Here is a 15811-nt window from a genome sequence, read left to right as displayed (position 1 = left end):
GAGAACCACCAGAAGGCCCTCGGAGCTGGACCTCAGTGTCTGGGCTGAACGATTCAGGTGGAGATGCTCCTTCAGGTATATTGGGCTGAGGCCGTTTAGGGCTTTAAAGCACCAACACTTCGAATTGTGCTCAGAAGCATACCTGGAGCCAATGTAGGTCTATCCCATGGAAAGGCAAACTAAGGCCCGGGGGCCGGATCTGGCCCAATCGCCTTCTAAATCTGGCCCACGGATGGTCCAGGAATCAGTGTGTTTGTCCTTTTATTTAATCAGTAGAATGTGTCCTTTTATTTAAAATGCATCTCTGGGTTATTTGTAGGGCATAGGAATTTGTTCATCCCCCCCAAATATAGTCTGCCCCCCCACAAGGTCTGAGGGACAGTGGACCGCCCCCCCCCGGCTGAAAAAGTTTGCTGACCTCTGCAAATGCACCAAAGGGCAAACATGACCTTCACCTTAAAACAACACTTCCCCTCCGTACCTGTAATTGTGTATGGGTAGTAATTCCATGCCTTCTCTGTAACATAAAATATTTTGGGGACAACAGCTCTTGCCCAACTTGGGAGTTTGCTGCAAAGAGAAACAAAAATTTAGATCACAAGTATAAAGAACCTTAATACTGACTTAGCATGAGGATATGTTCAGGGAAGAAAACATATCACAGTGGTACTTCGGGTTACATATGCTTCAGGTTACAGACTCCGCTAACCCAGAAATAGTGCTTCAGGTTAATAACTTTGCTTCAGGATGAGAACAGAAATCATGCTCCGGTGGCACGGCAACAGCAGGAGGCCCCATTAGCTAAAGTGGTGCTTCAGGTTAAGAACAGTTTCAGGTTAAGAACGGACCTCCGGAACGAATTAAGTACTTAACCCGAGGTACCACTGTAGTGCAAAGTGCCAAAACATGGACCTGGGAATTCACATATTGGTCATATAACAGAATGAGCAATAACACACACTGAATATTTTATATAACTCTAAGCCACTAAGTGGCATTAGTCTGAGTAATACTATTCTCCTTTTTTCCTTCTCTCTTCAATTGCACAGTCTAATGCAATAGTCTTCATACTTTTTCAGACTCAGGACTCATCTTTAACCAAAACATGAATTTAGGAGCCCCTCCATCCTCCTTCTCATATATCTATCTGCATGGTGGCAGTGGGCAGTGCCTCTGTTTGCAACCCACCATGGATCATGCTGCAACCCAGTTGTGGGTCCCAGCCCACCAGCTGAAGTCCTATTCACTAGTGCAGGCTTTGTCAACCTGGTGCCGAGACTGATGGGAATTGTAGCCCAAAACATCTGGAGGGTACTACGTTGGTGAAGGCTCCTCTTGTGCAAGAGAATGACCTCCCAAACTGAATGCAGTACAGTGGTACCTCAGTTTACATACGCTTCAGGTTACAGACTCCGCTAACCCAGAAATATTACCTCGGGTTAAGAACTTTGCTTCAGGATGAGAACAGAAATCGTGCAGCAGCGGCACGGCAGCAGCAGGAGGCCCCATTAGCTAAAGTGCTGCTTCAGGTTAAGAACAGTTTCAGGTTAAGAACAAACCTCCAGAACGAATTAAGTTCTTAACCTGAGGTACCACTGTATCTTGATTTTTGTCAAAAGATACCCATTTCTGATATAAGAATACTAAGCCAGTTAATATTTGACTAGCTGTTCCTTCTGCACCTCCCCAATTCTATTTTTATTGACTTTTGTTGGCTTAAAAAGAAAAATATTCAACATAAGGAGTTGCCGGGGGTGGGGAGTTGGGGGTGCCTGCTTTTTAGCCTGTGTTTTATTTGTCTGGAGTGTTTACATAGGGGCCAAGCAGGTTCTCAGGGGTGTGGCCCACCCCAGTGACATCAGATGCCCTGACTGTTATAGTGGAGCCACCTGACTTGACCCCAGCACTGCCTCCTGTCATTGAACTGTTCCCCGCTCCCAGGGAAGCAAATGAGGCTAGACTGGAGTGAGCTGGTTGTGTTGACTCCACTTCTAAGCATGCTGTGATGGTATAAGCAACAGACCCAGGAGACTCAAACTACTTTTAGGAGTGCTCACTTGCATGCTCAGTCCCATGGCTTGGGAAAACAGTGGAAATGACTGTTCCAAAGGGGAGCTCAGGGGTCATGCCAGGTGTTGGGACTTCTTAGCTTATGCCTAGCCATCTATCCTAGAGCTTTGCTGTGACATCTGAACCTGTAACCTGATTTATGCTGGGGTACTGCAGTGAATTCTGGAATAATCATAATCAAGCCAAGAGTCTGGAGTCTACAAGTGGCAGCCGGGGATGGTTCAAGAGCTCACATATCACCAGCAGTTTTTGTTCCATCTGAAACTTTCTACCTTCAGGGAATACTTTCCACATCAGCGTATGGGAAACATACTGGTAGTTTTCAAAGACTGAAAATGAGGTGTTATTTGCTCACTGAGATTAGAAAAAGGGATGCTTTTGAATGGTAGGAAGGTAAATTTAGGTGAAACCAGGGGTAGAAGAAACTAGCAGAGCTGTTCCTGGTAGTTCTGCAACACACCATGCTCCACAAGAAGGAATCTCCTTAGGGTTTTAATATAGTTATTTCTTCTTCTAGCAGCTGGAAAAACAGAAAATCTAAAACCTAATTCCAGGTGTTTGAGTAATCCTCCTGAGGAAATACAGATTCAAATGTTTTCTCCAAGGCGTCAAGCTCACAGGCAAGCTTCTCTCAGTTGGCTTCATATTTTATTCCTGTGCATGTCACTGGAGCGCTAAGTGTTGGCTCCACCTCCCAGCTCACCTCCTTATTCTCCCATATCCTGGCCCATCTGGCTCTTATGTATACACCAGGGATAGACCTATGACAAGTGCAAAGCATGTCCTCGTCCACAGGTGATTTCGGGGTAGGGAGAGAGAAGTAAACAGTGTCTTTTCTTGGAACTGGAGACTTGTACATGCAGAACTGCTTTGCGGCAGTTTGCACACAATGGCCTGGGGTGCAACTATGCTTAACTATAGGTTTAATGGAAACAAACAGCATGCTGGTGCACGCTGCTCAAAAGTCCCCACTTGACTTTTTGCTGACCATATTGCAAGAAACCACAAGCATTGGGCTTATGGTGCTGTCTCAACTCAGGTTCATGACTTGTTTCCTTTCAAAGAAGCCATAAGTAGTAGCTCAGGCCTGGCTTTCTGCTCGTGGGTTGTTTGGGAAAAACAAACCACTAGCCTGTGTTCAGGTGATAAGACAAACCAAGGCTTGCTCCCAGGGTAGCATGACCCTGGGAGCAAAGTGAGAACTTTGATTTGACTATGGTTTACAACCTAGGGAAAATTAGCTACTACTTTTAAAGCTTTGTGTGGTATGAATGTAAGTGCATCTGCTGAACAACTGTTTGACAGAGCCTGTGTACTGTCCTCAAGTACTCTGCTTAAATAAATATGAATTATTTTAGCTAATAAAATTGAAAGACATATGTTTTGTGCAATGCTTTCCTTTCGCTCTTCAGTTTTATTTGACAAATAGTATTATTTTGACCTTTTGTTATTTTGCTCTCATCAAAGGCTGACATCTTATAATTACCTAATAATAATTCCCTTTAAAATACTGCTGTGGTGGTTGACTGAAAGCACAGACATTAAGAGTACATTATCTACTTACATTATCTACAGTATATTGATTTAATACAGTAATATTAATGGAAATCTCCCTGGTAGAGAGTTATGATCTTCTGCTTCTTCAAGAAATTGTTGCATCTAAGACAGCACTTTAAAAACTTTTCCTCTTCCAGGGAATGTAGCCAATCAGGGATCACACTGCAAATGTGATGTTGTCACAATGACGTATAACCAGTCAGATTTGGACTCATCCGTGGCAGTAGTGATGGACGGCTATCTTTCAGGAAACTTGGCCCACCATTAGTGATCTTCCTATTGAGGAAAACCTTATCTTGTAAGAGTTCCCTAGAACTTAGTTTGAAAATTGCCGATCGAAAACTTTTGGCTAGACCTAAGAACAAACTGAACTTCAATAAACCTGTTGGAACTAGATTGGCTTGTAGCTTACAAACAATATAGCTTAATAAAGGCCTTGTATCAAGTTTCTCAGAAAGTGGTACAAACTCAAATTCAATTTGGGTTGAAGCGATACAAAAATAATGAAATGTGTAAGGTTTTGGAGTTCACTACAAGGTAGAATGAAACCTTAGGGAAAGATTCCCTATTTCTTGATACAGTGAACAGACCTGCAAGTTTTTAGATGTAAAATTAATAGGTAGGTTCCATCTGCAGAGCACAATGGGATGCATTTAGTGATAACTCACACCCTAAGCAATTTCATTGATTTGAAGGGAACAATGCATTTAACACAAAGCTTTCCAATACCAGCCTGCAACTGAAACTGTGCTGAGCAGTGAAATATAATTAGCACTCCTAAGGCATTTGAAAGGATGGAGCAGAGGGGAAAAAGAAAAAGAAAAAAGGATGGCTCAGAGGGCAGACAGTCAGTGGTTTCTGTAAGAGAGAGCTTAAAACTGCTTGAATTTACTAATAATGGTCCAACGCGTCATCCATCATAGTGAATCATCTGGATGTGTCATTTCTGACCAATATAATTCCCATATTCATTTTTAAAAAACTAATTAATTCTTGACGCTGCTGTATGAGCAAGAGCAATCTCACTCACACGCAATATTATATACTTGTCATTTCTAGCAAAAGTGTCACTTCTAAATTAATATAGAGTCAAACCAAGAGAGCCTTGAAATAGGCTGCCTGAAAGGATGCATCATATTAGAAACTGCTCATTAAATACTGTACAGGTAGCTTGCATGGTAGAAAATATTAAAATTATGGACAGAGGTTTTTCTACTAGAATATATGGCAAAAATGTATATTAAAAAATAGTGGAAATTTTCCACTTCGAGAACCATAAAAAAGAAGACAGAAAGCTGTGTTACTTTGCTAGTGCATTTGCCTTAGGCAAAAATCAGTAGGTAAGGAGCTCACACTTGCCTAAGGGCAATGTGCTACAGAAAGAAGAGAACCATGAGAGCAAAACAGTTTGGTTGCTATGAAGTTGAACATTGCAAGGGAGAAAGAGAAAACACAAAAGAGATCACTCCCCTCTTTGGTATATGTGCCCTAGGCGCAAAAGATAAGACGAAAGGTTGGATCAGACACCAACTAGGATGAGACTCTGCATGCACATACCATGTTTCGATCTGACCATTTCTCCTTTACAGAGTTAAGGAAACGTCCAACATTCTTTCCTTGAACAGGATTAAGATAAAGCATTCCAGTCTGAATTCTTACTCCAGCTGGGACACGTACATTGGATTTCATAGGTTTTACGTATGTACTCCAAGGTCATTTTGTGCACACCCAGAAGAGTTAATGCATTCCATGAACATGGACTGAACATGTTTACTAAGACCTGCCATTAACTTAAGGTTGAGTACTAAAAATACAGCTGTTTTGTGAAAAATATTAACCAAGTTAGGTATTTCTCCATCACAAAGGGGGGCTACTTTTGGTTTTGCACAAATTTCCAGCCCAAAACATTCTGAACAGATCTTTGGAATTTTGCCTATTCATGCCTCTTGCCAGTAGAGATTCTCCTTTAAAAAACTGAATGAACACACTGTGGCGATCACACAGGGCCCCCGGACGTTTCACTGTCTATTGATCCCTGTGCCACCACTTTATTTCTCGCTGCCACCACCCAGGCCCTACCTGGGACAATACTGAGTCCAGTCAGGGTTAAATTGAAACATAAACTTTTGTTTATTTATTGCAGTTTTACAAGTGTGTGGTTTCATAAACGGTATTAGTCCATTACAATCATGGGGTGCCTATCCAGACCTATAAATTCAGCTACCTGCTCTCACTCACTAAACCACCTCTCCGATATTTTCTTGTCTTCCTAGCCCCTAACTGTTCCTGACTCAGCCTGCTTTGCTACACTAACTCAACCTACCCACAAACTCTATCCCAATTCATGCCCACTCCAACCAACCACCCAACTCCCAACAAACTCCTCCATGAACCCCTCCAATGAACTCTCCCTTTGCTCCTCCCAGAGCTGGTTTTATAGTCCCACTGACTCCACCCTCCTGGATCCTGACTGGGCAACCTGTTTAACTATTTCACCTCCAGCACACTCTCTTATGTTAACGTCACACACACTAACCCAGGGGTCAGCAAGGTTTGCCTCACCTGGGTCGGTTCACTCCAGTGGAGATCCCTCTGTGGGCCAGATTGTGTGTGTGTGTGAGTGTGCGCACCTGCGATTTCCGGCGTCTGTGCAGATGCGATTTCTGGCATTGCGGAAGCGAGTCCCTGAGCCACACTGTGCCAGTTTAGCACAGCACGCGGGGACTCGATGAGCAGGTGGCTCGGTTCAGGGGAGACTTGCGGGCCGGTTAAATGACCCCCGTGGGCCGCAGGTTGCCTACCCCTGCATTACCTGTCCATGTTTTTATATTCATATGTGTGTAGTTGTGAAGCATTGTCCTAAGAAGCACCACTGTGAAAGCTGGATAACCTGTTCTGGTTCTTATTTGTTAGAAGTTAACCCTAAGTTAGGGACGCGGGTGGCGCTGTGGGTTAAACTACAGAGCCTAGGACTTGCCGATCAGAAGGTCAGCGGTTCGAATCCCCGCAACGGGGTGAGCTCCTGTTGCTCAGTCCCTGCTCCTGCCAACCTAGCAGTTCGAAAGCACGTCAAAGTGCAAGTAGATAAATAGGTACAGCTCCGGGGGAAGGTAAACGGCGTTTCTGTGCGCTGCTCTGGTTCGCTAGAAGCGGCTTAGTCATGCTGGCCACATGACCCAGAAGCTCTACGCCGGCTCCCTCAGCCGATAAAGCGAGATGAGCACCATAACCCCAGAGTCTGTCATGACTGGACCTAATGGTCAGGGGTCCCTTTACCTTTACCTTTTTAACCCTAAATTTGGGTCTGAAGCATGCTGGCATAACGTAATTTGCAAGTGGACTGTGGTTGGTAATCTTGTTGCTAGGCTGTGAAAAGGACAGAGCTGACAGAATTCTGGGGTAGCACTGCAGTGATACAACGGACAGAATATTGCTGTCACAAAGAAGCTCAATAAAAGTAAATGGACCTAAGGGAACAAAAGTGAATGTGCAAAGCAGCAAAGTTTGGTTAGGATGCCAGTAGGAAAGCAATTGAAATAGATTAAACAACACATTTTGAAAAAGAGCAATATAAATCTTTCATTTAGAACCAGTCTTCAATCTGAGCAGAAGCACCAACCCTTCAATATTATCATGTAACCTCGGGATATTAATATATTTTGCTTAAAGAAATTGCAGAGCACAAAGAGGAAAATAAGATATCCCCCAATCATGTATGTCCTTCACTTTATTGTTATAGGTTACTGACGCTCAAGGCTATATATATATATATATATATATATATATATATATATATATATATATGCAGGTTTTGGTGTCTTCGGGTGTCTTCCCGTGTAAGAGTTGGGGTGTCTAGGCGACGTTTCGACGAGGTCTCACTCGTCATCTTCAGGCTGGTGCTTTCGGCTTCTTGTTACTGGAACAGAGCAGGATCTCAGTGTTTGAGTTCCTATAAATACTGTTGAGGGGGTGTGGTGTATAGCCTCCAACGTTCTGGGCAGAGAGGAAGTTCCCAGGTTAGTGTGCCTTTTCTTCTTTTGTTCATTAATTACTTGAGGGATATCTTGAGTGATTTCTTGAGTGATATTCTGAGTACCACTTAGGAGGGTCATTAGGTGTGGATTAGTTGCTAAAGCTTTCGTGTCTTGACCTCTTGAGCTTGTGAAGAGTTTTTCTGAGAAGATGGCTGTACTGCACTTAGTTGTGCTCTGGCTTGGCTTCGTGCATAGGGGCGAGCTGTGGTTTTGTGCCCTGTGCCAGCCAGATCTGTGTAGGGATTGCAGGGGGGTGCAGCATCCGGAGGTGCCACTATGGTTTGGCTACTGGATGGTGTCTGTAATTTATCTGTGGAGAGGGTCTGGGTTTGGGTCTGGTGTGGTTGATTGGAGATGGCGTTCTGTGTGCCTCTGGTTCTGGTGTCGGTTTTTGTGGGGAGGGCTAATTTCCAGATGTCTGGCAGGCGGGACGTGTCGTCACGCTTGTTCATGTTGTGAGGGTGTTTCTCTATCTCGATGGCTTCCATGATTATTCTCTTGTGGTGATGTTCCATGTTAAAGAGCAATTTGGAATCTGCAAAATTAATTTCGTGTCCTGTTTCTTTCATGTGTTGGTAAAGAGAGGAAGTTTTTTCTTCTTTTTTGACGGCATTCTTGTGTTCTGCGATACGTGCATTTATTCGTCTGTTTGTTTGTCCAATGTACGTGGCTGGGCAGACTTTGCAGGGTATTTCATAGACCCCTTGGTTTTCTAACTGGATTTTATCTTTGGGGTTTCTGAGGATATTGGCTATTTTTTGGTTGGTGCAAAAGGCTGTTTTGATATTGTGTTTATGGAGGATTTTGCTAATTTTATCTGTAGTGCCCTTGATATAAGGAAGGAGGGCCATGCCATTGTTTTCTTCTGTGTCTTGGTTTTTGGGGGGTGTTTCTTTTTGGATTAGTTTCGTAACCCTGTTTTGCTGGTATCCGTTGGCGATTAACACATTTGAGAGATTCTGTAACTCAGTTGTCAAGTGGTCTTTGTCAGCCAGGCGTTTGGTTCTGGAGATGAGAGTCTTGGCTACGGAGTTTATTTGTGCAGGGTGGTGGTGTGATTGTGCATGTAAGTAGCGGTTGGTGTGTGTTTTTTTCCGGTAGATAGTGTGTCCTAGGGAGCCATCAGGTTTTTTGTAGATTAGGACGTCAAGGAAGGGAAGTTGGTTGTTGGCTTCTATTTCCATAGTGAATTGTATTTTGGGGTGTAGGCTGTTGAGATGTGTGAGGAAGCTATCTAGTTTTTCCTTCCCGTGTGGCCAAATTACAAAGGTGTCGTCAACATATCTGAGCCAAAGTTTGGGTTTGTGTTCTGACTTGTCTAAAGCATTGGTTTCAAAGTGTTCCATGTACAGATTTGCGATGACCGGTGAGAGGGGTGATCCCATAGGTGCTCCTTCTATCTGTTTGTATCTTTGTCCACCCCCTCAACAGTATTTATAGGAACTCAAACACTGAGATCCTGCTCTGTTCCAGTAACAAGAAGCCGAAAGCACCAGCCTGAAGATGACGAGTGAGACCTCGTCGAAACGTCGCCTAGACACCCCAACTCTTACGAACTTCCTCTCTGCCCAGAACGTTGGAGGCTATACACCACACCCCCTCAACAGTATTTATAGGAACTCAAACACTGAGATCCTGCTCTGTTCCAGTAACAAGAAGCCGAAAGCACCAGCCTGAAGATGACGAGTGAGACCTCGTCGAAACGTCGCCTAGACACCCCAACTCTTACACGGGAAGACACCCGAAGACACCAAAACCTGCATTCCTGTACCCGTGAAAATCTACGAAAGCAAATATATATATATATATATATATCCATAATGTCACCTTGCTTTGCTGACATAAACCTGTTGCCCCCCCCATGAGTCATTGCTCTTGTAGAGTTATGTTTGCTTATACTTCCACAAGCAATTCTCTGTGCATTGTGAGCCAGACTGACTTTATGCACACTGCTGATGTAGACAAGTGGAACCATCGTGTCAGACAGGATTTAATTTTAAAGCACCTTTTCCCAACACTGCAGCTACTGATTTGAGTGTTTCAGGCAAAAATGCTTTTTTGAAAAGAAAAAACTTGGCTTCAACTGGAAAGATGACACCTTCTATCTTCTAATATACTTTACACATTAGAGAATCTGAGAGACCATGACAAACATGAATTAATTAGTCCTCTCGATCCTTTTGAGCTTAAAAGCCAAGAATTATTATCATCAGCTTTGGTGGGACATAAACCTCAAGAAGGACTGGACCCTGAAGCTATCCTACAGCATCTGCTCATTGGGAGTTCAATGAAAGTGCAATCCTGACTTGAACTTTTGATAGCCAACTTTTCTCCATGCAGGAAATCCTTATTGTCCCAGAGATACATTAATGTGGACAAATCTAGTGTGTAAAATAGACATTTTCACAACATCAGTGAACTTTCCCTAGGGTTGTTCAGCTTATAAATGATCCATGAGTGGAATTCTCTTCTATGCACTCCAAACATTTCTAGCTCTCGTGATTCTCTACAGCAGTGTTGGTCAAACTTTGGTCTCCAGCTGTTTTTGGACTACAACTCCCATCATCCCTAGCTAACAGGACAAGTGGTCAGGGATGATGGGAACTGTAGTACAGTAGAACCTCTACTTACAACAGCCTCCACTCACAGATATTCCAAGTTGCGACCACGGCAAACCCAGAAGTGAGTGGCGGGTTTGCTGCCGTTCGCGCCTGCGCAGGAGTGGCAATCACCGTTTGTGCTTGCGCAGAAGTGGCAATATCATTGCCCATGCCTGCGCGCAACGGCGCCTCTCCTAGCGACCCGTTTTGCCATAAGGATGGGCCTCCAGAATGGACTGTGGTCGTGAGTAGAGGTTCCACTGTACCAAAACAGTTGGAGACCCAAGTTTGGCCAACACCTCTATACAGTGTTCAAAAATGTTGGCTTGGGTCAGAAACCAGGCATTATTCTTGGTCATCCCCCATCCTTCTCCTCCTCGAAGTCCTCTGATATGTATAAGACACTTGCGGCAGGGAGTTGTCTCACATATTGCACTGAGAAGGCAGAACCAAGGCAAGTCTCTTGCACTGCCCGTTCCAAATCCCAGAGCTGGAGAGATCATCCACCCACCTGACCAACTCTTCCACACTGGACTCTGGGGAGGCCTGATGTCACACTGAGCATTGGAACAGCAATTCCTTTAAATTCACTGGGAGCTCCAGGGAGGGGAGAGGATTTGTATGTTGCTGCACGTCCTGACTAGGACATAGGCTGTCACCAGAGGCAGTTCCCCTGGTGACTGGATTTATGGGGAATTGCTTGCACAAATCCTTATCTTCAGTGCACTTTAAGCATCATTGTATCTGGAGTCCTGCCTTATAGTTTGTTTTCTCTCAGGCATAATTCTTAGACCAGTGTTTCCCAACCGGTGTTCCGCGGCACACTAGTGTGCCGTGAGACACCGGCTGGTGTGCCGTGGGAGGGAGGCGGGCGAGAGGCGGCGGCGAGAGGCGGCGGCGGCGAGGATCCGCGTCGAGCCGGGGCGGCTCCGCGGTGGTGGTGCCGAGCGGCGGGGCAGCGCGCGCAAAAGGGAGGAGCGCGAGACAGCGGAGGAGGAGGAGGCCGGCATGTCCGGGCAGCAGCAGCAACAGCAGCAGCAGCAACTCCCGGCGACGGCTCCTCCTCCGCCCGCTATCGCAGCCGCCGCCGCCTCAGCTGCCGCCGCCGCCTCAGCTGCCCTCGCTCTGCTGCCTCCTCCCACCACGGCAAGGGGAAGGGAAAAAACGTTCACTTTTGTGCGTCCCTCCCGGCGTGACGCTGCGCGCTGACGTCACGGGGCGGGGCTTTAATGGTGGTGTGCCGCGAGATTTTTTTCCGGTAAGCAGGTGTGCCGTTGCCCAAAAACGTTTGGGAAACACTGTCTTAGACTAATCTATACAGAAAGGGGAAGCTGTGCTGACTTTTGTCTCACATGCCAGTTGCTAAACAGTGACCAGTGGTCTGCGCGCGTCATTCAGGTGGTCTGTGGGATGTCTGTGATGAGCGCTTACAATTTCGATTCAAATTGGAATATATGAAGTAAAAGAAGCAATAAAAACAGAATTAAAAATCATATGCAGAATCTAGCGCATTAAAATTGCTATAGCAGGCAGAAAAATCATTAAGATTGGCCAAGACCCTCAGCAATTTCCAAGTGAGCCATGGAGGGGGGAAGTTTGGGAAGCACTGAGACAGAGAGTTGTGCAAGTGCAACTGTAACACATATATACTGGGCATAAAACCTAAACAAAAATGTCTTAAGAAGAAATGGAGAGGAGGAAAGTACTGTATTTTTCTGTCTATAAGATGCCTCCATGTTTATGACACCCCTTATTTTGGGGGACTCATATTTAAGAAAATGGGGGGAGATGGCCCCTGTGTATAAGACACCCTTAAATTTTGGACATTATTTTTTAGGGGGGAAACCTAGCCTTATACACGGAAAAATATGGTATGTCATTTCCAAAGCTACTACTCCGCCCCCATGCCACACTCCTTTTCAATGGCAAAGGCTGCACATTTGGAAATAACCTTCACCCCCATGGTTCCTCTCATAAATTCTATAAATCAGTGGTTTTCCACCACACACCCCGTGCCTGAAACAGAACTAACTGCACAAGAAGACTTTACCTCCCAAATCTGCATAGACATTCCAGGACAATGCAATGGCAGAAATGTTTACCTGTTCAGATAAACCCGTTTTTCAGTCAATTGACCATTCCCATAATTCGGATCTTCATAGGGTTCGTTCTGCACCACTTCTACCCCTTCTCCACGATCACTTTGTTCGTGGCTGTGTTTACTGATCATGTACAGCTGTCCAATTCTGTACTGCAGAGCAAAGGGAGAAGCAAAACATTTAGGTCTGCCGCAAAATCATCGGGGAAAGAAGTGAACCTCACCCTAGTAATCAGCATAATGAAAAGTATTTCTTGAAGAAATCTGCTAACTACCCTGAGAATGGCTGATGGGGATAAATAATCGAGATGCGTCTGTAGAACTTTTATACAAAGGGCCTTTCCAAAGTGTTTCTAGCTATCAATTTAACATTACAGCATCATAGGGCTGCTTCAGACAGTTGTAAATCGCTCTACATGGAATGGTTCTTAAAGACAAAGCTGTGAGGAGCATGTAACCGAACTCTCTCACACACATAGGCAGCCCCTGGATCTTAACAGCAATTCACAGCAAGTTCATTGACAGGAAAACGTGGCCTCACAATCACACAAATTGCTCCTTGATGTGTCAGCTTAGATGGGCCAGTTCAAACATTTCTTTCTTCCCATAGCTGCCTCTATTTGGGCCATTCTACATACAGCATCTCAGCCCACCTGAGACTATTAAAAATAGTTTTTGATTATAGGAGAACCTGAATGGATTTGTTCCAGAAGTGGGCAGAGAAGGAATGAAATATCTAAAGTAACATGAATGCATTATTTTTCAAAAGACCTTGAAGATTTCTTTGAACTGATTTGTAAATAGTAGCCTAAATCCCCAAGAGATTCATCCTCAGGATGGCAGGGACAGTATGATGCAAAACAAAACTAACTTCTTCCTCTTTTTCTTTTGGCAACAATTTATTATTCAATTACCTGCTTCATTTAATTAACAAAAATTATATGCCAATTGATTGTAGTAAAACCTCTAAAGCAGTTGACAGAAAATGTTAATATTATCAATAAAAACAATTAAAAACATTTTAAAATAACTATAATTAGGAGTAAAATACACTTATTTCAGTTAACAGAATGCATATACTGCAAAATGTATATACCGGTAATGTAAAACTTAAAGGACATTAGTTGTAAACTGTCCACAAAAATATTAAATAAGTGCAGAAGTGCAAGTGTTTAACAACTTTCAGAATAGACTTTGACTACAGTTAAACCTAGCTAAATTCAGTAGCAGCTGAGATTTTTAAAATTAAACATAAACCAAGGGGGGGATTCAGGGTAGTGTTAAATGGGGTTATGTGTGCATAGAATGGCTCTGCTCATGTAAAAAGGCTTTCCCTCCTATTCTCCCCCCCCCCAACCCCCCCACCAGTTCTGGGCTTTTCACCATCACTCTGGAACAGAAATGGGGGGGGGCATGAGGAAGAGCTGAGGGGGAGAAGTGTTATTGTGTGAGCAGACCTCTTTGTGTGCATGCAACAACTTAGTTGAATTCCACGCAAGATATTTGCAAAAGTCAAGTCTCTATTTAGTGGGTACATTTCAACATTAAAACATTTTAGTGAAAACCAAGTAAAGTAAAAAACAAAACAAAAAATGAAGTACACATTGTACTCGATCTTTTAAAATGCACATTTCTGAAAGTACTGTGTTGAGTTAAAACCGAGATAATCCAATTACAGATAACAAAGAGTTACAGAATGGCCCTTGTGCCTTGGGTATTTAAAAAGCTGATGCTTATATTGTGGCAATAACCCACAGTTATTACAAACTGTGCCTACCATAGCACAAGTGGATTTTTGTTATACATTTAATGTATTCATAATTAGAACTCAGCTACTAACGTCTGCTTAAAAGCTTGTGGCTCATTTAACCTACGGAGATGTTTTCTGTGTAAAAAATTGCACAATAGCAGATGGATCTTTATACTCAATCTCACCTCTGTGGAAGCCAAGGACGATTTTGCAACTGATCGCCATACAGATTACATTAATATATTGTAGCATATAGAACTAGCATAGAATTCATCTGAACAACAGGAAAGGCAAGAAAGGGGGATGGATTATAAGCTTTACTGTCAACAGAGAGTTCCCAGGTAGAAGCTGTCCTAGCCATAAAATTATAAATTAAAATGTGAACAACGGATGCTGCCAAGCAGAGATGGGAAAATTCAGTCATTTGCTGGGACACATATTGGTCCCATGGAGAACAGCAAGGTCCAAAGTGTCCCAGCACAGCATCAGAATATGTTCAAATGTTCCAGGGATATAAGTGGAGCACTTGTGTATCTTTGGTCTGCAATCCCATTCCAACCGCTCAGGGTCTGAATGGGCTCGTATTTCAGGTGTTTGAAATGACAGCAAGAATGGATTATATACGCACATATTTTTTAGGGCTGAAAAAAGTGTAAATATGTAGCACAATCCAGCAGTATCTAGGCACTTTTAAATTATACAGTATTCGGGGCTTTTTTCCCTTCAGCCGGAACTCTCCAGCAGCGGTGGAGCATATGCCCGCGCTGCCCAGGACGGGCGCGCTTCCGAGGGGCACGCGTGGAGGGTGCCCTCTCAGGCATGGGATAGCTGCTCGGGTGCCAGAGCGGCACACATGCTCTGCCGCCAGGGGCAGAGTGAGCCACCCATGGTGGACCTTCGCCGTGCTGACCACCCACGACTCTCAAGCTTCCCCCAAGCTGTCAAAACAAAGGAGGAAGGGGGGAATGCTGCCGGCAAAGCAGCGTGAAATGAAGGACATGAGGCAGGAGTTGATAATGCAGGTGAGCTATGAGCTGCAAGCAAGTTGCCGGCCAGCTCTATGGAGGCTCCTTTTATTGACACAATATGCAAACCCAGGCAGATACATTTTGGGCTGTGACCTTCACACATCTTCCAGTCCCGAGATCGTGGGGTGGTACAAAGTTATTTCGGCACCTGTTTCCACCACGTCATTTTCCCCTTGCACAGTGTATGACGAAAGAGACAAAGGTCACAGACAGGACACCGCAGACTACTGAGACCGCAAAAGGTTAGACAGAGGGCAAGATGTCCAGACAGCTTTATCTGTGAGGGGGAGTGTGCCCTGCACCTCAAGGTCACGCGTGTAGGCAGGTGAGGCTGCCTGCAGGTGGGGAGTGTGCTCCGCACCCAGCAATCATTCCTACAGCGGACCAGCTCCCCCCCTTACCCCGACGGCTTGGGGTAGGCTTGGGAGTCATGGGCAGGCAGTGCGCTGAATGTCACCCGCCTCAGTGAGGGCACCCAGGGCAGTCAGCTCCCACCGCCCCCCCTTCCTACACCCCTGCTCTCTGGAACTCAGTTCTGGCACCTCTCAGGTGAACACTGTCGCCATTCTAAGATAACAAGAGTCACATAGGGTTCATGGTGAGTTCCGGCACCTCTTTTTCTAGAGCACGGGTTATATTACTTTCAAGCGTACAGTGGTACCTCAGGTTACATA

At 44.5% G+C, this 15811-nt stretch overlaps 1 protein-coding gene across 3 annotated transcripts in view; it reads right to left on the bottom strand.

Annotated features, from left to right (window-relative positions):
• The window catches only part of PITPNC1 (phosphatidylinositol transfer protein cytoplasmic 1), a 135142-nt gene that overhangs the window by 56313 nt on the left and 63018 nt on the right, over positions 1-15811 (bottom strand). For all 3 annotated transcript variants that reach the window (XM_081181531.1, XM_081181532.1, XM_081181530.1), the window contains 2 exons: positions 12364-12512; positions 482-570 (listed from right to left, as the gene is read on the bottom strand). In XM_081181531.1, the coding sequence (XP_081037657.1) occupies positions 482-570; positions 12364-12512 (238 nt within the window). The remainder of the gene's footprint in view (positions 1-481; positions 571-12363; positions 12513-15811) is intronic.

The sequence above is a fragment of the Podarcis bocagei genome (assembly GCF_964188305.1).
Source record: "Podarcis bocagei genome assembly, chromosome: 2".
NCBI classification, from domain to species: domain Eukaryota; kingdom Metazoa; phylum Chordata; class Lepidosauria; order Squamata; family Lacertidae; genus Podarcis; species Podarcis bocagei.
The sequence above is the reverse complement of the archived record's forward strand: the minus strand, read 5'-3'. Positions and strand labels throughout refer to the sequence as shown.